Below are 24,187 nucleotides of genomic sequence, written 5' to 3' on the forward strand. Positions count from 1 at the left end.
AGTTCTTGGGTCCCATCCCAGGCCACCAAGCCAGAGACCCAGGGTGGCCCTGCAGTTCCAAGCTGGTGCTGAGCAGTTCAGGGGCTGATGCGGCCCCATCCCTGCCCAGCACAGGAAGGGGGTGGGCATGGAACTCCTGCAGCTCAGGAAGCCTGGTTCCCCACCCCCCCCCCACCGCTGTAAACAGCGGGGGGGGGGGGGGGAGGGGGGGAGCCCTGGTGTGCCCATGTGGCAGGTGCCAGGGTCTGTGTGGCCCAGGGAGCCCAGAGTGGCCACGGGGCAGCTCTTGGGATGACAGCAATGCTGGAGGGCCACCCTGCTCCCCAGCTTGACGGCCCCCAACACCTCCACAGACCTGGGGGCTGTGCCCGATGACCACCCCATCACGTGAGCCCACTGGGGAAAGGGCTGCTCAGGAGGAGTTGTGAGAGCAACAGGGGGCAGGATGCCACCCCTGGGGGCCGGCTCTGCCCTCAGGAGCTCATTTTATCCCCAGACCCAGGCAGCAGGGTGGGGGTGGCTCCCCAGTCTCAGCTCATGGATATGGACGTGCAGGCCAACATCTGCCGGATCATCGAAAAAGCAAGAGAGTTCCAGAAAAACATCTACTTCTGCTTTACTGACTACGCCAAAGCCTTTGTGTGGATCACAACAAACTGTGGAAAATCCTTCAAGAGATGGGAATACCAGACCACCTCACCTGTCTCTTGAGAAATCTGTATGCAGGTCAGGAAGCAACAGTTAGAATCGGACATGGAACAACAGACTGGTTCCAAGATGGGAAAGGAGTACGTCAAGGCTGTATATTGTCACCCTGCAGGGCTCCAAAATCACTGCAGATAGTGACTGCAGCCATGAAATTAAAAGATGCTTACTCCTTGGAAGAAGTTATGACCAACCTAGACAGCACATTAAAAAGCAGAGACATTATTTTGCCAACAAAAGCCTGTCTAGTCAAAACTTTGGTTTTCCCAGTAGTTATGTATGGATGTGAGAGTTGGACTATAAAGAAAGCTGAGCACCAAAGAATTGATGCTTTTGAACTGTGGTATTGGAGAAGACTCTTGAGAGTCCCTTGGACTCTCCAGTCCATCCTAAAGGGGATCAGTCCTGAATATTCATTGGAAGGACTGATGCTGAAGCTGAAACTCCAATGCTTTGGCCACCTGATGGGAAGAACTGACTCATTTGAAAAGACCCTGATGTTGGGAAAGATTGAGGGCAGGAGGAGAAGGGGACCACAGAAGATGAGACCATTAGATGGCATCACCAACTCAATGGACATGAGTTTGAGCAAGCTTTGGTAGTTGATGATGGACAGGGAGGCCTGGAGTGCTGTGGTTCATGGGGTCGCAAAGATTCGGACATGACTAAGTGATTGGACTGAGTGATGGGGCGGGGCCCCCCAGCCCTGCCTGCAGCGCCTCTGTGTGACCTGTCTGGGGTGGGGCAGGGTAGACACCCAGCAGGCGTCCAGCTTGGTGAGGCTGCTTTTGCCCTGGCGGTCAGTGGCAGCGCCAGGCTGGTGGTCTCGGCCTGGGCCAGATGGAGTGTCGCTGACCCACCTGGGCCTCCTGGATGGCGAGCGGCCCCCAGGGCCCCCGACCCTGGCACTCCTGTGGGGCCACCCCCTTGAGGGCCACAAGCCCACCGCTGGGCCAAGGACGGGAGACAAGCTGGCTGGTCGGTGCCGCAAGATGGCTCTGGTGTTGGGGCCCTCTCGTCCCCTGAGTTCTGGTCTGGGTGATTTAGGCCACACTAATTACTAGACCCCTCCCAGCGGGAACAAAGCAAGTTGAGAATGATTGCCACGATTCCTCACTGCGCCTGCCATTGTCCTCGTGAGCCTTTGAAAATCAGCGCCAGGGCTCTGCCTGGAGAACAAGGACTGTGGGGCAGGGCCAGCTGGGGCTCACTAAGGGGACCCGAGGACGTCAGAGCCGGAAGGACCTGCTGACCCCTGGAGGCCCTTTGCCTCACACCCGGGGGTCCACGCTTAGAGAGTCTCAGGAGCCTTGAGGCCCACGGGACGCAGGCCACTTCCCGCGACGCCAGCCTCTGTCCACTCGGAACGTCTCAGCCATTCATGGAGATGCCCTTACAATCCTACAAAACCTTCCAGGTGTGCGATCTTAAGCTACAGGCGCTGCACACGTGCTGGGTGTGTTTGCACGGGCATCAATCCAGGTGCGGGGAGATGTGTGCGGCGCTGGGAGGCCACGCCTGCTCCGGTTAGTCCCTGGCTGACGGCGCGTCATGGCCCCCATGGCCCCTGCTCCAAGGTGCGGCCTGGTTCCTAGTGAACACGCCTCCCCAACCCTGGCGTATTTCAGGCCAGTGGCCCAGTGTGTGGGGCCACTCTGCTGGTGGTGCTCTTCTGGGCTCCCCTTAGGATCCAGCACCTCCACTTCCCACAGCCCAGAGGCTCCTCACCCCAAGCATTGGCACTGACCCCTCCTGGACCCTGCTCTGGGGGCTGTCCTCCCCGGTAGAGGACGGTTACAGACCCAGAAGACCTCCCTGCCAGCTGCAGCGGGGCGGCTGCCACTCACTTTTCATCCCTGCGTCCCCTGGGACTGGGGGCCCTCCGTTCCCTCCACAGTGGGGCAGAAATCACAGGGTATTCCAAGGACTCTCCCCAAAGACACCCGCTCCCCAAACAGTCCTGCTCTTTTGCTTCTGTGCTGTGGGTGTTGGGGAAACACCCCTCTGAGTGGCCTCCTCCTGGCCACTCATGGGCACCTGGTTCTTGCTCTCTTCGGGGCCTGAGAACATCCTATACATCGGCCTATACATCCTATACAACAGCCTGTACAACAGCCTATACAACACCCTGTACAACAGCCTATACAACACCCTGTACAACAGCCTATACAACACCCTGTACAATAGCCTATGCTGCTGCTGCTGCTAAGTCGCTTCAGTCGTGTCTGACTCTGTGCGACCCCATAGACGGCAGCCCACCAGGCTCCCCCTGGGATTCTCCAGGCAAGAACGCTGGAGTGGGGTGCCATTGCCTTCTCCAATACAACACCCTATACGACACCCTATACAGCCTATACAACATCCTATATGACGTCTTATACACCCTATACAACATCCTACACATCCTATACAACGTCCTGTACTCTGTGCACCACGGACACAGAGACGTGACATGCTTTTCTTTCAGAAAAACAGGACGCCCTGTATGCTGTCTTCTTTGCTTTCTCAACAATACATGTCTCATATTTCTCCTGTTCTTTCTGCAGTGTGCCGCGTTTTGAATGGCTAGCTAATAGTTCAACATCCACTTACTTGTGATACACACAAGGAGTGGTGATACAACTGTCTGATCGGAACTCTAGGTAGTAAGGCCTTAGTAGGTGCCCCCCAGGTGACTGGACCTGTTTCCAGTTCTTTTAGAAGGAACTGCAGTTCTTCCCCAAATGATGAGGAAAAGCTCTTCTTTACAGAGAATGCTAATTGATATGTGCAAAGAATGGTTAGAACTTTAAAAGCTGACCTTTTGGACCCTGAGACAGACTGATTCAAGTGTGAATCAGGAACAGGGTGGGGGGAAGGCTGGGAAAGAGGAGCAGCTCCAAAGACCACCAGCCAACTGCAGGGAAAAAGAACTTGGTGTTCAAGATCTGGAGGCCACTTATACTCAAGTGGCCAGACAGCATAATGGGATACTGAGGGACATATCATCACCAGTGCGGGGACCCCACAGAGCACACACGTGACCTGCATCCGCTCTTCCCAGAGGGTCTGATCGGAGTCTCCTCAAGCCTTCATGTCCAAGCTGCTGTAAGGAGACACGGGCTGGAAGGACACACCGAAACGCACCTGGAATATGGGACACTCTGTGAGGTGACTGATCTGCTGCTTACTGTCTGGGGGTGCAGGCGGAAGCACCCCCAGGGCCAGGGCCCACAGCTCTGTGGACATGTCCACGGAAAGCGTGCTGCCCAGGCCGGCGCAGCAAGTGCAGAAGTGCTGCCAGCTGCTGACCACCCAACGCCTCCGCTGCAACACCTGCTGACACGGGCGTCCACTCTCACAGAAACGGCAGCCTCGCTGCTGGAAAGCTGCTCATGAAGACAGTAGGGGAAAGCCACGGTCCCTTGGCTGCAGAGCGAGGTCCGGCCCTGGAGTAGCTGGGGCAACGTGGGATTCTGGGCCCTGGCTGGAGAGAGGCGGCCAGGGTCCCCGGTGGGGGAGGCCGTGCCAGGCCTGGTGTGCCTGCCACTGAGCCCACGAGCAGAGTGCACAGGGACAGAGGGAAGCTGTACTCCAGGAGAGGCCTCTGGGTGCTCTCACGGGAGCAGTCTCAGAGCCGGGAAGTGCGGCCCGCTCTGGTGTAGCTTACTTATTCTTATTCCTGGAAGGTGAGGACTGCATTCCCACAGGAAAAGAGAAACTGCCAGACGAACCCTGCTGGGGCAGCAGCACAGATGTGGTCACCGCCGGCTGGGCTGACGGTGAGACCGCCCTCGTAAAAACAGGACCGCAGCCGCCCTGTGCAGACGCAGCTTTGCAGCACCCCCTGCAGGGGCTGTGCTGACCACGAGGGGCCAGGGGTCCTCTGTGCTCTGAAACTCTGATTTAACAGTTTTAAACAAAGGAGTTATCTTCACTTTAGCCCTCAGAGCCGCTGATCTGCTTCTGGCTCCCAGCAACCCCTGTCTACTATCAATGTAAATAATTGAAAGCTAGATGGATCATCTCACCAACTGAAAGTTGGGAAAAATCCTTTTTAAAGTGGGTTGGCCAAAATGTTCATCTGGGTGCCCCCTGGCCATCTTTAACTTGAATGAAATTCTTGGCCAACCCAAATAAAAGGGTTTGTGCTTCCCTGTGAACCTGCTCACCTGTTCTGACCCGAATTACTGAACAGGCCGCTTCCCACTTGCCTGCTGCCCGAGGGCCCCACTCTGGGTGCAGGGTGAGCGCCTGATTTGCTACTTTCTGCAGGTAAATCCAGGCCAGCCTTGAGACCCCCGGGGTCGGGATGACTCTGACCAAAGGGCTTCCCCAGGCCAGTGGGCACCCGGGATTTGAAGGAGGCCACACAGGCAGCTGGGGCGGCCCAGAGCCTCCCACCTCTCCCAGGGCGTGGAGAACAGCGCTGCCAGAAGTGGCCATCCAGGGGGCCTCTGTCTCTGGTCAAACCTGCTGTGTGCCCATGACCAAAGCAGGGCTCCATGGAGGCTCCAGGCTCAGCCCTGGTCGAGCCTGGCCCCTTCCCAGGGCAGCTGTGGTCACGACCAGAAGAAACCTGCCCGCATCCTCACTGCCGCCTCACCTTGACTGCCTGCCGAGACCACCTCTCAGAGCGCTCCCACCCTAGACTCTCAGGCCACACAGCACAGGAAGGACCCCAGGGTCTGCCTCCTGACTGCAGGGTGTTCAAGGCTGAGATGCGGAAGGTACCCCCAGGGAAGCAGCCTGGAATGCCCCATGTTTCAGCCCCTACGCCCAGCAGTCTTAGCGTGCACCGAGGGAGTGGATGTGATGCTGAGTGGGTTCAGACCCCCAGCCCCGCAGATGGTGACGCGATCCCTGGGGATCCCGTGCACTGGACCTGGAGGCTCTGAGACACCGGCCTGCCAGCCCCTCCCTCAGTTTTGGAGTCACCCTTTGGGCATATTCGGTGCGACGTGTCCAGGTGTCCAACTACAAATGCCCTGTTTCCCGACGTCCTGCAGAGAAGCGTTAGCCTGAACACTAACAGCGGTGACCAAGCTCTCCCAGACGGAGGCCTCCTCCTTCTGTTGTTCTAAGGGTGCGTATTTACACCCTTTGTTCTCAAAAGACTTGCAGTGGTGCAAGGAGCGCCATTCCATGCATTCCCTCAGCTGCACACGGAGCCAAACGTCTTTTAGAAATGCTGTCATCTGGGATGACAACAGTACTTGCCAAGGGTGGAAGCAGAGAGGAAAGGAGCCTCCCGAGGGGCCAGCCGCCCAGAGCAAATAATAGCCCATGTCGGGAGGCGCACTTCTCAGACATGTCATTGACATTGACATTGAAGTCGCTCAGTCGTGTCCGACTCTTTGTGACCCCATGGACTGCAGCCTACCAGGCCCCTCTGTCCATGGAATTTTCCAGGCAAGAATACTGAAGTGGGTTTCCATTTCCTTCTCCAGGAGATCTTCCTGACTCAGGGATTGAACCCGGGTCTCCAGCATTGTAGGCAGACGCTCTACCAGGGAAGTCTCAGACATGTCAGTGCAGGTGAAATCAGCCACGTGCTGGGAGCGGGCTGCTCTAATCAGGACTTGGAAGGCACTCACAGCACAGGCTCAGGGCAAGATGACAACCTCTGCTCGTGCAGGCGGAGATGGAGCATTCATCTTCCCCAAACGGACTGGACCTTCTTCATGACTCAGCACAGCTCTGGGACCAATGACAGCCTCGGACTCTTCAAACCTGTAGTGATGAGCGTTCACTTCTCCAAACAAAATATTCACTGAGGGTCACTGGGTCCTGAGGCTGCCCGAGGGGCCTGATGGAGGCGCTGGGCCAGGAGGGTCTCTCCAGGACTTCCTGAAGCAGGAACATCACAGATTCACAAGCCAACAAAGGCACCAGCTTGGGGCTGGCTCTTCTGAGTCCACACTGCAGGCCAAGCCTTCCGGCCCAGAGAGAAACCATGGGGCGAGTATGGACCATGACCCAGAGCCACGCTGCTTCCTAGGCCACCTGTGCAGGAGCCTGGACTTTATACAGGAGTGAACCCAGGCTCCACAACAGTGCTCCAGCTCTAAATGCATTTCCAGGGCTGCAAGGAATGTTTTACAGGGAATTCATTCTTCAGACACCTCCTGGATATCCCAATAGTCCGTATAATTAGGGTGCTACAATGACCCCAACCTTGGTAATTTGGAGGCAAACCACAAACCAAGGGCTGGGAAATGCCATTTTGGGCGACAATGCCACCAGATGGTGTCTTGATCCAATCACTTTGGAATTTCGAATATGGAAGTGGCAAAGTTTCATTTCAGTTCAGGTGGATTCCATAGTTGGGAGTCATATTCTGGGACCTGAACTAATGCTAAACAAAGATTCAAAACCCAGAACTAATCAAAGCTGTTAACTGAACAAAACGATCTTTTTTTTTTTTTTAAAGAAATGTACAGAAGTCCACTTTGAAACTATTTTTAAAATACGCTGAATCCAATCAAGCCCAAATATCAAAATGTCCCCCACGCTGAGCTGAGTACATGCGGTGCCTGTGGCGGGTGTCCCGGCAGGCACGCCTGCCTGAGGGCTGACTGGAGATCCCCCTGAGACAGGCGTCTCCCCACAGCACCAGGACCGGACCGTCAGGAGACCCGTGAGGCCCCGCAGCGAGTCAGCTCAGAACTGATGGAGAGCTAAGCTTGTGCAGACGCCACACCTTCACCCGCCGTCCTCTGTACAATTCCTCAACAACCTTCCCTCTGACGGCAGTGACCCCTTGGGACGTTGTTGGTGCCGCACAAGCTCCCGGGTGGGCAGAGTCAAGCCGCATGGCACCGGAGGCCGGACTCAGCTGACGGGCTGGGGCTGGAGGATGGTGGATCCTGCCATGTTACTCCCAGGGCGATCTTCCGTGGATTTACGAGCAGCACTTGGGCGCCGTCCCGGGATGGTCCCGGGACATCCATCTCGCAGTGTTATGACAAGACATCTTCACACGGGCCAGCAGCCGCTCATCCGAGCGTGACCCCCGGGGCTGGACACCCGGCTGCGCAGACCAGCCTCCCGCGGGGCCGTCCTCCTGGCTGCAGGCGTGGCCGGGCACCTTCTGAGTCCACAGGCCGCTGCCCGAGTGCACATCCTGTTGACCTCGCAGCCCGGGAGCCCCCTCTCCCTGCCCTCCTCCTTCTGGGTCACACCCTTCGGGCCGGCCCTCGGTCACTCCTCCTGCCTCTGGGGCCCACGGCCCCGCACGGTCCCACCTGGCGGGCAGCCTCCAGCCTTCCTCCCGTCCCTTCCTCTCGCTCTACCTGGCCTCCGGGATCCCCACTGCCCCCCAGGGAGGGGCTGGGTCCTCTCACCCTGCCGGTCTGCAGCTTCAGGCCTTGGGGTGCCTCTGCCTTCCCCCCTCCACCCACTCACTCCACTCGCTCCACGGCGGCGCCCCCAGCGAAGTGGCCTCTCTGGCGGCCCACCCAGCTCTCCAAGCTCGGGAACAAGCCTGACGCCTACCTGCCTGCCACCTGCCTGGCGACCTTTGGTGCTTCACGCAAGGCGGGTCAGGAGCAGAGGGACAGCAGGGGACGCGTGCTGTCCTTGTCACCGGGGCGGCGGGCCCCTGGGCAGCCTGGCCTCACCCTCCACGTCCACTCAGACCAGCCTCAGTCCTTTCCTTGCAGGGAAGGAAGGAACTGTAAGAAGTCACAGAGGACTTGAGAAGCTGGAGCAGCCCTTCCCTGGGGTGGGGAAGAGGTGACTTGTCAGTCAGTTCTCGGGCTGTGGGAGCCCCTCACAGCTCACAGCCAGGGTGGTGTCCAAGGGCAGGCGTCTGGGCTGCCCTGGGCCCCGGTTCAGCGCCCGCGCTGTGGGGTCTCTGCCTGCAGCTGAACCCCAGCGGCCTCCAAGGGCCCCTGTGGACACGCAGAGAACCGGGCATGTAGTGAGGACAGCCAGCCAGGAAGGACTCACCAAATCCACACGCTGCCCTCAAACCCCAGCAGAGTGATGTCACTGTGAGTGGCCAGGGAGGGTCCTCCATCCCAAGGGGGTGCAGATAATAGATGAACAGAGGCAGCTGTGGGGGTTCAGAGGGAGGCCCCTCAGCTTTGAAGCAGGCTTGGGAGGGAAGAAAACCCTGGTCTAAAACACGCCTCTCTCACTACGGTGCCAAGTACAGTTTTACGAAAAGAGCACTAGACTCAGGGTCCAGGGAGCCAGGCTCTGCCACCAGCTTGGGCGAGAGACTGGGGGTCCTCTCTTGTGTCCTCACTTCGGGGAGGTGGCTGAGGGCACCTTCAAGCATCAAGACCAGGAAGCCCTGTGCCTCCTGGGTGGACGTCGCCCTCCCTTGTCCAGAGAGAAGACGCTCAGGGCCTTCCGTCTGCCCACCAGGTGGGGTCTGCAGGTCTGCTTCTGGGTCAGCAGACGGGATGGCCCTTGGCAGAAGCCTCGCTGCCGGGAGGCTGGGGGTGTGCAGACAGGGCCCACCCCGGAACAGCAGAGGGTGCACCTGGCCACCCCCAGGAGGGTGGCAACACCAAGTGCTGGGCAGGACCTGTGGCCGCAGGGACAGCGGACAGCGCAGCAGAGGGGCCAGCAGCCTACGTGGGAGCCACTGCCGGAGGCCGCGGATGGCCACCCTGCGGGGAGTCACCCCTGAGCCGGGGACAGGCATGGGCGCCTCAGGAGGGGCACAGACAGCCTTGCCCCAGACCCTCCCTGAGGATGAGTGCAGGGCAGCGAGCTTGGCAGACGGTGCACGGCCTCAGGGCTGATCGCCATAACGAGAGGGCATCTCTCGTGGGGTGGAGGACAGGCGGGCACACCAGTGTCTACCGCGAACCCGGGGTTCCCCAGCTCAGGGCTCCTCAGGCAGGACATACCGCCCCAGGCCTTCCTCCGCAGTTCGTGGGGGTGAGGGCAAAGGGCACCCATGGGAGTGAGAGCACGTTGCCCACAGCCTGCTCTGCCTGGAGCAGTCACCTACGACGACCAACCTGCCAGGGCCTCAGGATGAGCCAGGACCTCCCGCTAGCTCGAAGGGGAGCAAACCCAAACCTGCCATGGCTCTCGACGGGTGACTCAAAATCAGTCCAGTATCCTTAGAAAAGTCGAACAGCGGGAAGCTTGCTAGTCCAGCACCTCCCGGGGACCTGGTTTAAGCTACTGCTTGTTATCAAAGCCTCCATAGCCAGGAACCTTCTTGACACGGCTCAGACTGTGGAGCTGCCCCATCCCCTCTCCCAAAATTAGGGCAAAAATGATGCAAAGTCACAGGGAAGTTCCCAGGTGCCACGGGCACAGGCGGGGACGCAGGCAGAGAGGAGCGTTGACTCAGGGCCTCCCACCATGGTCGGCGGCGCAGGCAGGGACAGAGCTGCTGTGAGCTTACTTCCAGGCATCTGTGGCCTGAGCCTAACGGGCGGGACTAGGTCAGTCTTAGTGCTGAATCAATATTAAGTCACAAAGCTCTAAATATCTCTAAACACCTCCTAAACTTTTCTTTTTTACAAAGTGAATCCGTTAAAGAGCTTTAGAACTGAAGTTGGCTTTTGTCTAGATTTCTGTGTTGGTTTGTTTGTATTTGTTTTAGATCCAACATGTAATAAAAAGGATTCCTTGTTAGACTTACACAAATTACCTCACCAGAATTGAAAGCTAGTGTTTTTTTTTTTTTTTGCCATTTCGGGTGCTGTCTCACGCTGCTTTCTCGCAGCTCCTACAGACCCTGTGTCTCCTGACGTTCACCGTGGATACTGGAATCCGTCTCATCTCACTCGGCGAGAAGGCCTTCGCTCAGCTCCCGGTTTACCTCGTCTGTAGTATCTTTATTCTGGTAACTCATTACTATTTATATCCTTGGTATTCGAGCCACACACATTTCAAAGAGCAACAAGGAAAAGACGGGAATTCAGAACACAAGCTGCTTCTCTCTGCAGAAAGCGGGGGTGCCCGGCAGGCTACCTGGCCGGCCTCCCTCCTTGGGGGCGGAGCGCTGCCCACAGGCTCTTCCTGTGAGTCAGGGTGAAAGAGCTCCGGCAGGTGTTTTTGCTGTCGAGCTAACAGTGAAATAAGAGCCTTTGATACAAGGAAACACCGAAGGACTGACGCTTGTCATTGCACAAAGACCAAGTGACACCTTCCCCCGGCTCCTCTAACTCTCCCACGTCCTCTCTGCTCCGGCCGACGCCAAGTCTGCACAGGCTGTGCCGTCCACGCTCCCGGCAGCATGTCCAGCGGGCCCTGTGAGGTCACTCTGAGGAATGCGGAGCCAGACAGCAGAGCCTAAGAGGGCTGAGCCCTGAGGAGCGCTTTAAACATCCTGGCCCATCGCTGCAACACGAGCAGCTCTCCGAGGAGGGCTGGCCTGGCCTGCGGTCCCTGCAGAGCAGCCTGGCAGCTCAGGCAGCGTCTGCACAGCAGCTCCGCCTGCTCCCACGGAGCATTTTAAAAAATACTGGTTGCAAACTTTTAAGAATTGGAGTATTTTCACCGACTCCATGGACGTGAGTTTGAGCAAACTCCAGGAGACGGTGAAGGATAGGGAGGCCTGGTGTGCTGCAGTCCATGGGGTCAGTCGGACACGACTGAGTGACTGAACAACAGGGACCTAGAGTTTGCTTTTCTAACGTTTGGTGCCCGCGTTTCTTCACAGCAACAAGTGGGTGGTGAGGGACATTCCCCATGGCCCCATGGCCAAATGTTACCCTGTCCAGTGGCATGGCCCCGGCTCACACTCGTGAGCTGTTGGCCAGGGACCAGGGACAGACTTGAGCCTTTGGAATGAGAAGCACTAAAGGACAAGCCTTCACACTGCTTAAGGCCACACTCCATCCACCTGGGCCAACCAGAGGTGAAGAGTCTCTTTATGAAAGAGAGCCGACTGAGGACCATGCCTCCTGCCTCACAGTGGACGTGCTCACACTGCTCTCCTTCCTGCGTCCGTCAGGGTGAGTCACGGGCACAGACCTGCAGGCACCCCTCCCAACGCCCAGTGACCCTGGCCAGCTGGGAGGGGTCTCCACGAGGGAAAGTCACGGCCAAAGCCCCTCTCCTGAAAGTAAATGCTCCCTGCCTCCTGTTGGGTTGGCTTCCTCTTGTTAGCAAAATGCTCTTGGTGAGTGTGGGAGATGAAGAGTGTTAAGGAGGAAGCATGAGGCTGGTGCTTCAGGAGCCGTCCCCAAACAGAGGGGACAGCGAGGGGCGGGAGGGGCCGCCCCGGGTGACTGCCAGGCGGGCTGGGGCAGAGGCTTTATCCATGGTGATAAACTGACTCCAGTTCAGTCTGCCCCTGTGTCAGGGGTCGCGTCCTCCCCGGTTCCCACGTCGGGAGTGCCTGCTGTATCAGGCCTGTGGCGGGGGCCTGCCAGCGGTGAGGGCTGCAGGACCTGGAGGCATCAGCCTGCCCTCTGAACGCTGGCCGATGCCCGCGTGAAGAAGGGGTACTGTTCACAGCTGTCCCCGGTCAGTGCCAGGGAGTAGACGCCATCTGGGAGCAGCCTCAGAGCCCAGCAACCTGATGGCCCAGTGATGACGGCATGAGGGGGCAAAGGCCGAGGGTCACCCCACGGAACCCGCCCACGCTCTCCACGAGGGAGGCCGGACCTACTAGATGCCGTGACTAGATGCTTCTAGGGTTTCGGCTCGCCTCCTATCAGCGTTTAGCTCCCCTAAGTCTCTTAATTTCCACCAAAAGGACAGAGCTCAGTGGCTGTGGCGGCTGTCTTGTCCTGTCTTGTCCTGTCTTGTCCTGAGGCTGACATGACTGGCAAGACCCAGCCTCGTGGACCCTAGTCGCTGGCTAGCGGTCACATGTAGCTTTTACAGGACAACTCCTGAGTTCATGTTTGAGCCACCTGTTTTGCCTTCCTCCGGACAGAGCTTGACCAGACCTTTTGGAAGACATGGCTCTCAGGACGCTGTGTGCACTGCAGAACCACAGATCTCAAAGGCTGCAAGGAGCCCTTGGGCCAGAGTCCTTGTTTTTTCAGCTGAGGAAGGGGAGGGTCCAGGGAGACAGGAAGGGGCCTGGGAGAGCTATTTTAGAACTGGTATAGAACCCCTTTGGCTGCAGACCACCTGTGAATACCTGAAATGTGTGGTCCAAATTGTGATGCACTCTAAGTGTGAAATGCATATTGGGTTTCCAAGACAATATACAAAAAAAGCAAAATCTCTCCTCAATATTTTATATTGATCACAAGTTGAAAAAATAGTGATTTGGGTATATTTGGATAAACAAAACCATTGTCAAAGTCCTAAGTTTCTTTTCGCTTATTTTAACATGGCCACTGGAAAACTCAAGCTGCCCATAAGGCTTGCATCCTGCTTCTACTGGAAGGTACTGGTCTAGACCAGCACCCACACCTGGGGCTTCCCACTCGCCGTCCTCTGCAGGGCGCCAGGCCCTTAACACATGGCTGTACTTTGACTTTAATTTCTTCTTGAATAGACTAAAATGATGACGCAGAACAGAGAAAAAGGAGAAAGCTGAAGGACAAGAGGTTTTTGCCACTGTTTATGATCTGGGTGTTATCCCAGAACCTTCAGAGTTTACAAACAGGAGAGGTACCCAGGGCGGGAGCTCATCATCCCAGCTTTGCTTCTGGGAGAAATAAAGTCAGTAAGCTCACTGTCCTCATAACTGGTCTGTTCTTCAAGAAAGCAGAAGTCTCAATTTCCTGTTTGATTTCTGATAAATTCCCACCATTCTTAACTGGATCTAAATCATCTGTGATGTAACTAAGGATTTAAAATGCAAGAAATCGGATGAATAGTCATGGGAAAGGGAGTTGCCTTTGCAAAGTGTAACAACTGTCATAAATTATTTTAGTAACTGTTGCTATTGTCTCAAACCACGGAAACTATTACGTTAAAAGGTTTATGTGAAGGACCCCCTTCCCCTCTGCCCTTTCCAACACACATACCCCACTGCCCATTACCCACAATGCTATAGGATTTTTGCCAGCAGGTCATTAAAAAACAGTGGAAGCAGACTTTTTTTTTTTTTAAAGACACAAATGACTGTAAACACCAGTTTTCTGAGTGAGGTGCAAGCTACTTGCCAGTCCGCCTGTCCATCCCAGGGACAGTCTCATCAAGCATCATCTGCCTTACCTTTGTGTTTTTCTGTTTGAGTGCTTAGAAGCTCTGCACATCTCGTTTCTTCCTCCTGAATTTCCAGATGAAATCGGCATTCTGGGTGAATACTGCTCACCTAGTTGTGGTTAAAAGAAAGGGAAAATTCCACTGTAATAGGAAAGGCAAGCAAAAACTACATAAAAGCCCCTAGATCTCACAGTTCTAAACTGCTTCCAAACTAACACTCATTTAAAAGCAATAGCCTTCATATTTTGGCGTGGCTATTTTTTAAAAAAGCTTCACTATTTACTTTGTAAAGGAATTAGTAAACAAATAAGAAACTTGATATAATTTTTTTTTCTGGGCAGGAAAGCAAACTAACGCAATACATCGTATGTTGTCAACACTAATTTGGCAGCAATAAAGCTCGTTAATCCAATAATCTTTCAATATTCGAGTCCTCCATTTCATAGCCCTTGATTTAATCAAAGTAAATACATGTTTACTCATCATCCCGTTCTTAATGGCTGCACACAACCCCAGACGCCAGTGTGCTTCATCTAAGGCCAGCCTCCGCCTTCACTGGAAAGCCCTAATAGAATAACTTTATTTTTAGAGGCTGCAGGTCACATTCAAAACTGAACTTTGGAATCTGGTATGAACGAACTTTTCAAAAAGATGAGGGGTGAGCAGGGAGAGGCCTCGGGCAGAGTCACAGCAACCGAGGCACTTCTCGTCAGGCTTGATTATGGGAACCGAAGATGTGATGAACACTCTCTGTCAATGTGTGCAAAAGACAAAGCTGAACACCGCTTGAGTCTTGGAAGGTAATATTCTCTGGTCTTTATTTTCACAAAGGTCCAGCATTCTCTTTTTTTTATTACCATCTCCAACCCCTGATAAGTACTCACACGGTAGGCTGGAGCTGTGAGGCCCAATCTCATGTCTGAACAAAACTTTTGTTTTACTGAAGAGAATCATACTCTCGCATATATTATGGCTGTCTATATTTAATTGGGCTTCCCTGGTGGCTGAGGAGTAAAGAATCTGCCTGCAATGCAGGAGACAGGTTTGGTCTCTGGGTCGGGAAGATCCTCTGGAGGAGGGCATGGCAACCCACTCCAGTATTCTTGCCTGGAGAATCCCCATCACAGAGGATCCTGGCAGGCTGCAGTCCACAGGACTGCAAAGAGTCAGACACGACTGAAGCGACTTAGCACACATGCTCACATCTTTAGTTATCCTACCACTGAAATAAGTCAATAGAATTTTAACCAGAAATAACATTTCCCAACAGTGTTAAGGGGCTTCCCAGGTGGCTCAGTGGTAAAGAATCTGCCTGCCAAGGCAGGAGATGCAGGAGACTCAGGGTCCATCCCTGGGTTTGGAAGATCCCCTGAAGGAGGAAGCGGCAACCCACTCCCATCTCAGGTCTCCAGGAATGCCTGGGAAATCCCATGGACAGAGGAGCCTGGTGGTCTAGAGTCCACAGGGCCCCAAAGAGTGGGGCACCACTGAGCATGTACACAACAGTGTTAAGAGCAGAAACATAACGCTGAATGCTTTTGCCACATTTACCCTCACTTTTGGACTTCCCTGGTGGCTCAGAGGGTAAAGCGTCTGCCTGCAATGCAGGAGACCTGGGTTCGATCTCTGGGTCAGGAAGATCCCCTGGAGAAGGAAATGGCAACCCGCTCCAGTACTCTTGCCTGGAAAACCCCATGGACAGAGAAGCCTGGTAGACTACAGTCTATGGGATCGCAAAGAGTTGGACACGACTTAGTGACTTCACCCTCACTTAAAAAAATAAGATGTGAAGCATGGTCTTTTTTTTTTTTTCTTTTCCCTCCCGTGGCTCATCACGGGCAACAACCACTGTACAAGCTCCTGGTTTCAACCAGGTTGTATTTTTCATACATTAACAAGTCAATACCTTAAATGTCAGAATTAGGAAAATTGTATTAACTTAAAAAATGGATTTTTGATAAGGTACTAAAAGACATCATAATACCAGACATTCTTGGAATATGCACAGTGATGCCTTATTTTGGGATACCCTAGAAGTTAAAGCAGCATTAAGCGTAACAATTTCTGCAGCTATTTCATGCACTGAAATGATCAGGCAGGCTCTCATCCCCACAGCATTCCTCTGAGGGAGGAAGGCATCGTTGGCCTTCACTCTGAGGAGGGGTTGGCCCCTCTGAGGGGTGGGCTAGGTGCAGACGGGAAACACCCTCAGCACAGACGACTTTCCCTAAATAGCTCCATCCCTGGCTTCGCAACCTTAAGAGGGGATATGAGTCAATAGAGACGGTGATCTGGCCGCGGTGTGAAGTGCGTAAGCTCGCACACCCAAACTGGCTCCAGGCTGCGGGAGGGAAGCAGGAAACGGGGCTTACGGTTTAAGTGTCTTCGCATAAGAGGAAGAATTAAATAGTCTATAAATGCATTCATTCAACAAACTTCCACCTAGCATATGACCTCCTCCGGTGCTCTTAAATAATGGTAACAAATCAAAGCAGGCTATTTTCAAAGGAAACTTTGGTTAGCCACATCACGTCTCCCTGACACACACTAAAACAAACAAAAAGCGTAACCGGTACTAGCAGGTGGAAAGGGAAGTATTTAATGATAAGGCAAACTCCAATTTCCCTCTGAAAGGAGAAGCCTGCTCAGGTGACCGCAGCTCAGTCCCCAACTCCAGAGGGGGCGCCAGGGCCCCGGACCCGCTCCGCTACGAAGGGCGTCGAGCAAGGCAGTGGGTTCCGGTCCCAGCAAACCCGGGACGCCGGAGCAGACTGTGCGAACGCACCTTCCCAGCCGGGTCTTACACCGGGCCGGGCTGGGGCTTCGGTTCTTCGCGCTCTGCGTGGGGATCCAGAGTCCTCGGCAGGCTTGTGCCCTCCAGCGAGCTCGGAGGGTGGGTGGAACCCCCTGGCCAGCCGCGATCCCCGCGGCCCCGGGACCGGACCAGCCCCGATCCCCGCGGCCCCGGGACCAGCTCGATCCCCGCGATCCCGGGACCAGCGCCGATCTCCGCGCCTCGGCCCAGCCCCGCGCGGGACCCGGAGGTGCAGTAAAGCCGGGCGCCCGGGGCGCTCCCTCCAGGGAGGGTCGGCGCGGCGGGTCGTGAGGGCGCGGGTCCGAGCGCACTCACCGGGGCGAGCAGCCAGCCGCAGCAGGTCAGCAGCGCGGGCGGCAGCAGCGCGGGCGCCCTCATCCCGGCTCCGCGGCGCGGACATGGGCCGGGCCGCCCGTGCGCAGCGACGCGGACCCAGGGTCGGCTCCCCGCTCCGAGGTCGGTGCGCGGCTCCGGGCAGCGGTCTCTGGGTCGGCGGTCCGCCGAGGTTGCGCCCGGCGCCCCGGCTCCGCCCCGCTCCTTCCCCCAACTCCGTCCCCACCCCGCGCCCCCCGCCCCCGCCTCTCCGTCTCTCCCCTCCCCTCGCACTGGCTTCGCCGCCTGGGTATCCGCCCCACGTTCCGCAACCGCCCCCAGCCACCCGCACTCCTTTCGGCCGCCCGCCCCCAGGCGCTTGTACCCACTTCCCCGCGCCCCTGGCCTCTCCCTGGCCACCCCCAGCCTTCGCTCCCTCCACCGCCTCTAATCTGCGGGTGACGGGTGCGCACAGGTGGGGTCCCTGTGCAGCCCAGCTCCCAGCGGAGATGCCAGGGGAGCGACTCCAGAGCGACCCACCTTATCTGAGACCCGGGCTCCCGGCCTTTGCACCTACTGTGTCCTCCCTGTTAAAGACCCCCGAGAAGTTGGCAGAAAGGGCAAGTGGGTTGGTTGGGGCAACTGAAAAATCAGAAGGCATTTGGAAGGCGTCCTGATGCGGGGAGACCCGCGTCAAGCTGGGCAGGTCATTCTCTCTCCCCCTCCCGCCGCCCCCCTCCCCTCAGCTGCTCGGCCGCAGAGTTGGACGCTGGGCAGGAGCTGCCGGGGCCTGAGATCCCTCCTCATCCCACACCTGTCTCAGAACTTCGCAAGGAGCAGCCGAGCCTAAGAGCTGTTGTTACTCAGCAAATGGAAAAGCGCTAGAAATGAAAAACGAAGCCGGGAGTTTTCTGTTTTTCTGTCCTCCGCCGATCATCCATCGTCGTTGTCCGTTGGTCATTATCACCTACTGTCTGTCCTTCTGTCTGTGGGGGCTGGGGGGATCAGTAGTAGAGACAGCATCTGGACTCGGGGTATGCAGCTTGGGATCTGGAAACTTAACCATTCTGGATCCAACTTGACAGACATTTTTTTACTCACTATTTGAAGCTGGACAAGCGGTGAACTTTGGGCCAAGTGCCCTTGTAAATGAGAAAGCTGACACCTGCCCCTCACCTAGAGGACTGCTGAGAATGTAGACCATTTATGTGAATGTAAATACCATGCTGTAAACATTAACTGCTTCGGGTGCAAGCAAGACACACGGTCTCCCTCTGCAGGAGTTTGTGGTCCAGAGAAGGGGGGGTTGATGTGGAGAAAAAGTGTGATAAGTACAAGATGCAGACAAATGGGAGGAGGAGGGGCCCAGAGAAGTGAATGTGTAAATGAAACACGGTGGAGAGTGAGAGACAGGGATGGTGGGGCAGGCATCTCCACCGCAGGGAGCGCCTGGGCAGAAGCCTGAGGCCCAGGGCTCTGTAAGGAAGAGGGGCACCTTGGGAGGCCCGAGGGCCTGAAGAACAGTCTTCAGTCCGTGGAGAGTAAAACCTGAATCACACAGGACTGAAAATGTTAACACATTGCGAACGCACAGCACAAGGTTCTTTATATTCTGACTTACTGTTCTTGTTCAAAACTGATGTTGGGATGGGTGGTACTTACATGTGTCAGTTGAAGGTTGCTCTGTTTCTCCTGGGTGAATGCCCGTTCTTTCAGGAATTTTCCCACTTCCCCTTGCAGGGGGAGGTCTGTGTGTCCTCAGGGCTGGTGGGGAGAGGGGCTCCTCTGTGGGTGTCTGATGTGGTGGGGTGGGTGGTCCTGTCTCTAGACCCCTGGCACTGGCGCCCTGAGGCGTGACAGCCCACTTGCGGGGCTATGCTGATGCCCATGGTCTCCAGGGCCCTGGTCTCCAGGACCTGACCCATGCCTCCTGACTTGGACCACGTGGCTCGGAGCCCTGGCACCTGCTTGCCTGTGTTCTGGGGCCCCAGGAGGGGTCAGGCCAGTGAGACCCTTTTCAGTTGCCTTCCCCACCCTCCTGCCTGGACACCCTTGCCTGTCACCACTCCCACTCTGCTGTGTCCTTGGGTGTCCAGGCTGAGCTTTGTCTGTTGGTGGAAGCTAGCTGGCTCCTAGTGTGCCAGCCTGCACGCCGGAAGCCTGGAAACCTACTTTTTCAGTGAGGGAAGTTGCAGGCCTTTGCAATCAGGAGCAAGTGAAGTTGCCTCAGAAATATGTGCCACACTGTTATCTTATATTTTGTTCAAAGAGGGATAGAAGCTTCAGAACCACGTGACTCTCTGAGGCCGCCTGGTCCTCCTGTTCCATCTAGATCTGCTTGGGGGGAGGGGACACGCCCCCATCCCCGGGTGCATTTTTAACTCGTACCTACAAAGAAAAGTAGCAGTAAACTGTGTCCCTCTTTTTGTGTCCTTTGAAAGCTGGGAGACTAGACTTCGGTAAAAAGTTTACTTCTTCCTCCTGCTAAAAAAGCCAGGGGAGTCGAAGATGCTGCTGGCGGGAAGTCTCTGATCAAGGTGGCAGGGAGCACTCTCTGGAGCTTGGACCCTGGCCCATGCCTCCTGGTTTCCTGGAAGCAGACTTAGAGCATGTTTCCTTGCTGCGTCCTGGTTCCCGTAGGCACAGGGCACCCCGGCTCCCGGGTGCCGCAGCAGCACGGCTGCCTGCAGCACAGAACGGGTGCTGCATGTGTGCTGATAATGTCAGGCTGAGTTAGATCCCCAGGCTGTGGTGGAATTCCTAATACGTGCTCAGCCTACTTCTCAAAATGCTGGTGAAGATAAAATCAAATACCAGCCCGGGAAAGCCTTCACACACATTTTCCAAGTATATAGATGCGACGTGCTGCCTCGGGGGTGTGCCCCTGTGACCTGTGGGGGCTCTCTGCTGCCCAGGCCAACACTGGCAGTCTGCGCTCAGGCCTCAGGACAGGTCAGGGACCTGCTTGACCGGCTCATTTGCCCCGGGTGGTTTCCAGCCCCTCCTGTTTTCAACCATAACCAACTTGTCCTGTGAGGGGATTAATTAGGCCAAGCTCCCTTACAACTGCACCCCCTGCCCCGATGTCTCCAGTCCTGGGCCCTTTGCTGGTGATGCTTTCCTTTCCAGCTATGAAAAAGCCCAGCACTTGGATGGCAAAGCGCCCCACTTTCTTTAGATTCAAAAGTCTAAGTTCTGGATCAGGCCCCGAGCCTGAGGTTAGGGAGCTTTGTCCTCTGTCGGCGGCAGGGAAGGCTCTGAGTCCGGAGGAGGGCCTGAACGCAGACAGAGCGCTGGGCAGCAGTGGGCAGGGCTGGGGGCGGGCGGTGTCTTTTCTTTTCTGCTTCACCTCTGCCCATTTTGAGGCTTGGGGGTCCCCCAGGCTCAGAAGGCGGGTCGGGGGTCAGGCAGCCCCACTTCCTGGCAGAGCTGGGGCCCCTCCTGACCGGCGCCCCCGTTGGCCCGGAGCGAGGCCGCCTCTCAGGACGCCTACTGCTCCCAGAGGCGGTCCTTTGGTTGGGATCAGCCTCCCTCCCCAGACGGTCCTCTCAGGCAGGAGACTCTCAGATGGTCCTCCTCAGGCTAATGAGGACACAAGCCCATCCTGTGCTTTGCCAAACGGGGAAGCGGCGGCTGCCAGGAGAGCGTCCTCCGGGGACTCTGCGGGCGGGCGGCCAGGCTCAGCCGGCCTGCCCCCGCGGAGGACGAGGGCTGAGCTCCGCTCGGTTTGCGGTGCGGAAGCACTCCGGAGTCCCTCCTGGAGAAGGGAGTGCTGAACCCCGGGCCCCTCACCTCTGAGAATGCCTCCCTCGGGCCCTGCTGCGACTCAGCCAGGAGATGGGCCCGGAGCTGGGACTCACACGGGCCTTGGGGTCACACACCCTGCAGATGGTCCAGCCCCTCGATTTAAACACGGGGACTTGATCAGAGCTGTGTTGGTCTTTGGGCTCACACACTGATGTGATGAGCTGAGCTGTCTCTGATGTCTGACATCACTCTCAGCCCTGTGGCCAGGGGGCCTTCAGAAACATCTGGGGAGAGACCTGCCCTCGGGTGTTCCCCTGGAAGGTTGTGGTCTTGTAAACAGACTTTATTTTTAGAGCCGCGCATGTTCATAGGGAAGTACAGAGTTGCTATATGTGTCACGCTTCCACACACTTCCCTGTGTTAACGTCTTGTTCCACAGTGGCACGTTGGTAAAACTGAGGAGCCGATGTCGTTGTTCACTGACGTTCATGGCTCACTGTCATCGTGGTTTCGCCTTTCCCAGAATGGCATGAAGTTGACTCAAATAGTTTGCAGCCTCTTCGGACTGGCTACTTCCACTTAAAAACATGCATCTAAGCTTCCTCCATGTCTTTTGGAGGCTGGACCGCTCATTTACTTTTAGAGCTGAGCAATTTCCCAGTATCTGTATGTACCACAGCTTACTTCTCCACTCACCTACTGAAGGACATCCAAGTTTCTTCCCATCGTGAATAAAGCTGCTAAAACAGCACAGTCCTACTGTGTGGCACAGGAAACTACAATGAATAGAATTGTAATAAATTATAAGGAGAAAGATAAGAAAAAGAATATATGCATGTATGTATAACTGACTCATTTTGCTGTACACCAGAAACGAATACAACAATGTAATTAGCTATACTGCAAAAAACAAAAACCTGCTAAAAGCATTGCTGAGCATGTTTTTATGTGGACATAAGTTTTCCCCTGATTTGGATAAATACTGAGGGGGGTAGCTGCTGAATTGTATGGCAAGTCTATATTTGCTTTTATAAGAAACTGCCAAATTCTTCCATAGTGGCTGCACCACTTTGCATTCTTGCAGCAACAAACGAGAGTTTCTGCTGCCTCACGTCCTCGCCAACGTTCAGTGAGGTCAGTGCTCTGGATTCTGGACATTCTAGTGTTTGAATGGGCTTCCCAAATGGCTCAGAGGTAAAGAATCTGCCTGCTTATGCATAAGACGTAGATTTGATCCCTGGGTTGGGAAGATCCCCTGGAGAAGGAAATGGCTACCCACTCCAGTATTCTTGCCTGGAAAACCCTGTGGACAGAGGAGCATGGTTGGCTACAGTCTATCAGGTCAGTAGAGTCAGACACAGCAACTAAACAACAACAACATTTGTATAGTAGGATCAGAAAGTGAAGAGGAACTAAAAAGCCTCTTGATGAAAGTGAAAGTGGAGAGTGAAAAAGTTGGCTTAAAGCTCAACATTCAGAAAATGAAGATCATGGCATCCAGTCCCATCACTTCATGGGAAATAGATGGGGAAATAGTGGAAACAGTGTCAGACTTTATTTTTCTGGGCTCCAAAATCACTGCAGATGGTGACTGCAGCCATGAAATTAAAAGACGCTTAGTCCTTGGAAGGAAAGTTGTGACCAACCTAGATAGCATATTCAAAAGCAGAGACATTACTTTGCCAACAAAGGTCCGTCTAGTCAAGGCTATGGTTTTTCCTGTGGTCATGTATGGATGTGAGAGTTGGACTGTGAAGAAGGATGAGCGCCAAAGAATTGATGCTTTTGAACTGTGGTGTTGGAGAAGACTCTTGAGAGTCCCTTGGACTGCAAGGAGATCCAACCAGTCCATTCTGAAGGAGATCAGCCCTGGGATTTCTTTGGAAGGAATGATGCTAAAGCTGAAACTCCAGTTCTTTGGCCACCTCATGCAAAGAGTTGACTCATTGGAAAAGACTCTGATGCTGGGAGGGATTGGGGGCAAGACGAGAAGGGGATGACAGAGGATGAGATGGCTGGATGGCATCACTGACTCGATGGACGTGAGTCTGAGTGAACTCCGGGAGTTGGTGATGGACAGGAAGGCCTGGCATGCTGCGATTCATGGGGTCGCAAAGAGTCAGACACGACTGAGCTACTGATCTGATCTGATCTCATTTTTTTAATGAATAAAGCCTGTGGAGGTGATGGATTTCCAGCTGAGCTATTTAAAATCCTAAAAGATGGTGCTATTAAAGTGCCGCACTCAACATGCCAGCAAATTTGGAAAACTCAGTAGTGGCCACAGGACAGGAAAAGGTCAGTTTTCATTCCAATCCCAAAGAAGAGCAATATTAAAGAATGTTGAAACTACCATGTGATTGCAGTCATTTCACATGCTCATAAGGTTATGCTCAAAATCTTTCAAGCCAGGTTTTATCAGTATGTGAACTGAGAACTTCCAGATGTACAAGTTGGATTTAAAAAGGCAGAAGAAGAACCAGAGATCAAATTGCCAACATTCATTGGATTATAGAGAAAGCAAGGTAATTCCAGAGAAACATCTACTTCTGCTTCATTGACTATGCTAAAGCCTTTGTGTGGATCACAACAAACTGTGGAAAATTCTCAAAGAGATGAAAATGCCAGACCACGTTACCTGCCTCCTGAGAAATCTATATGCAGGTCAAGAAGCAACAGTTAGGACATGGAACAACTGACTGGTTCAAAATTGGGAAAGAAATACAACAAAGCTGTATATTGTCACTCTGCTTATTTAACTTCTGTACAGAGTACACCATGTGAAATGCTGGGCTGGATGAATCACAAGCTGGAATCAAGATTGCCAGGAGAAATATCAACAGCTTCAGACATGCAGATGATAGCACTCTAATGGCAGAAAGTGAAGAGGAACTGAAAAGCCTCTTCATTAGAGTGAAAGAGGAGAGTGAAAAAGTTGGCTTGAAACTCAACATTAAAGAAAAGTAAGATCATGACATCTGGTCCCATCACTTCCTGGCAAATGGAAGGAGAAAAAGTGGAAACAGTGGCAGATTTTATCTTCTTGGGCTCCAAAATCACTGCAGGTGGTGACTGCAGCCACAAAATTAAAAGACGCTTTCTCCTGGAAGAAAAGCTATGACAAACCTAGACAATGCATTACAAAGCAGGGACATCACTTTGCTGACAAAGGTCCATATCGTCAAAGCTGTGGTTTTTCCATGTATGGATATGAGGGTTGGACCATAAAAAGAAGGCTGAGAGCCGAAGAATTGATACTTTCAAATTGTGGTGCTGGATAAGACTCTTGAGAGTCCATTGGACTGCAAGGAGATCAAACCAGTCAATCCTACGGGAAATCAACCCTGAATATTCATTGGAGGGACTGATGCTGAAGCTGAAGTTCCAATACTTTGGCCACCTCGTAAGAAGAGATAACTCATTGGGAAAGACCCTGATACTGGGAAAGATTGAGGGCAGGAGGAGAAAGGGGTAGGAGAGCATCAGATGGTTACAGAGCATTACTAACTCAATGGACATGAATCTGGACAAACTCTG

The 24,187-nt window shown here is 54.5% G+C and overlaps 1 protein-coding gene across 1 annotated transcript in view; it reads right to left on the minus strand.

Moving 5' to 3' along the window:
• The window catches only part of VIPR2 (vasoactive intestinal peptide receptor 2), a 68,541-nt gene extending 51,495 nt beyond the window's left edge, over window positions 1-17,046 (minus strand). Inside the window, exons 1-2 of the mRNA XM_055591406.1 lie at window positions 16,907-17,046; window positions 13,786-13,885 (exon numbers count right to left, since the gene is read on the minus strand). Coding sequence (XP_055447381.1) covers window positions 13,786-13,885; window positions 16,907-16,969 — 163 coding nt within the window. The 5' untranslated portion in view covers window positions 16,970-17,046. The remainder of the gene's footprint in view (window positions 1-13,785; window positions 13,886-16,906) is intronic.
• Between the last annotated feature and the right edge of the window lie 7,141 nt (window positions 17,047-24,187).

The sequence above is a fragment of the Bubalus kerabau genome, chromosome 8 (genome assembly GCF_029407905.1).
Source record: "Bubalus kerabau isolate K-KA32 ecotype Philippines breed swamp buffalo chromosome 8, PCC_UOA_SB_1v2, whole genome shotgun sequence".
NCBI classification, from domain to species: Eukaryota; Metazoa; Chordata; class Mammalia; order Artiodactyla; family Bovidae; genus Bubalus; species Bubalus kerabau.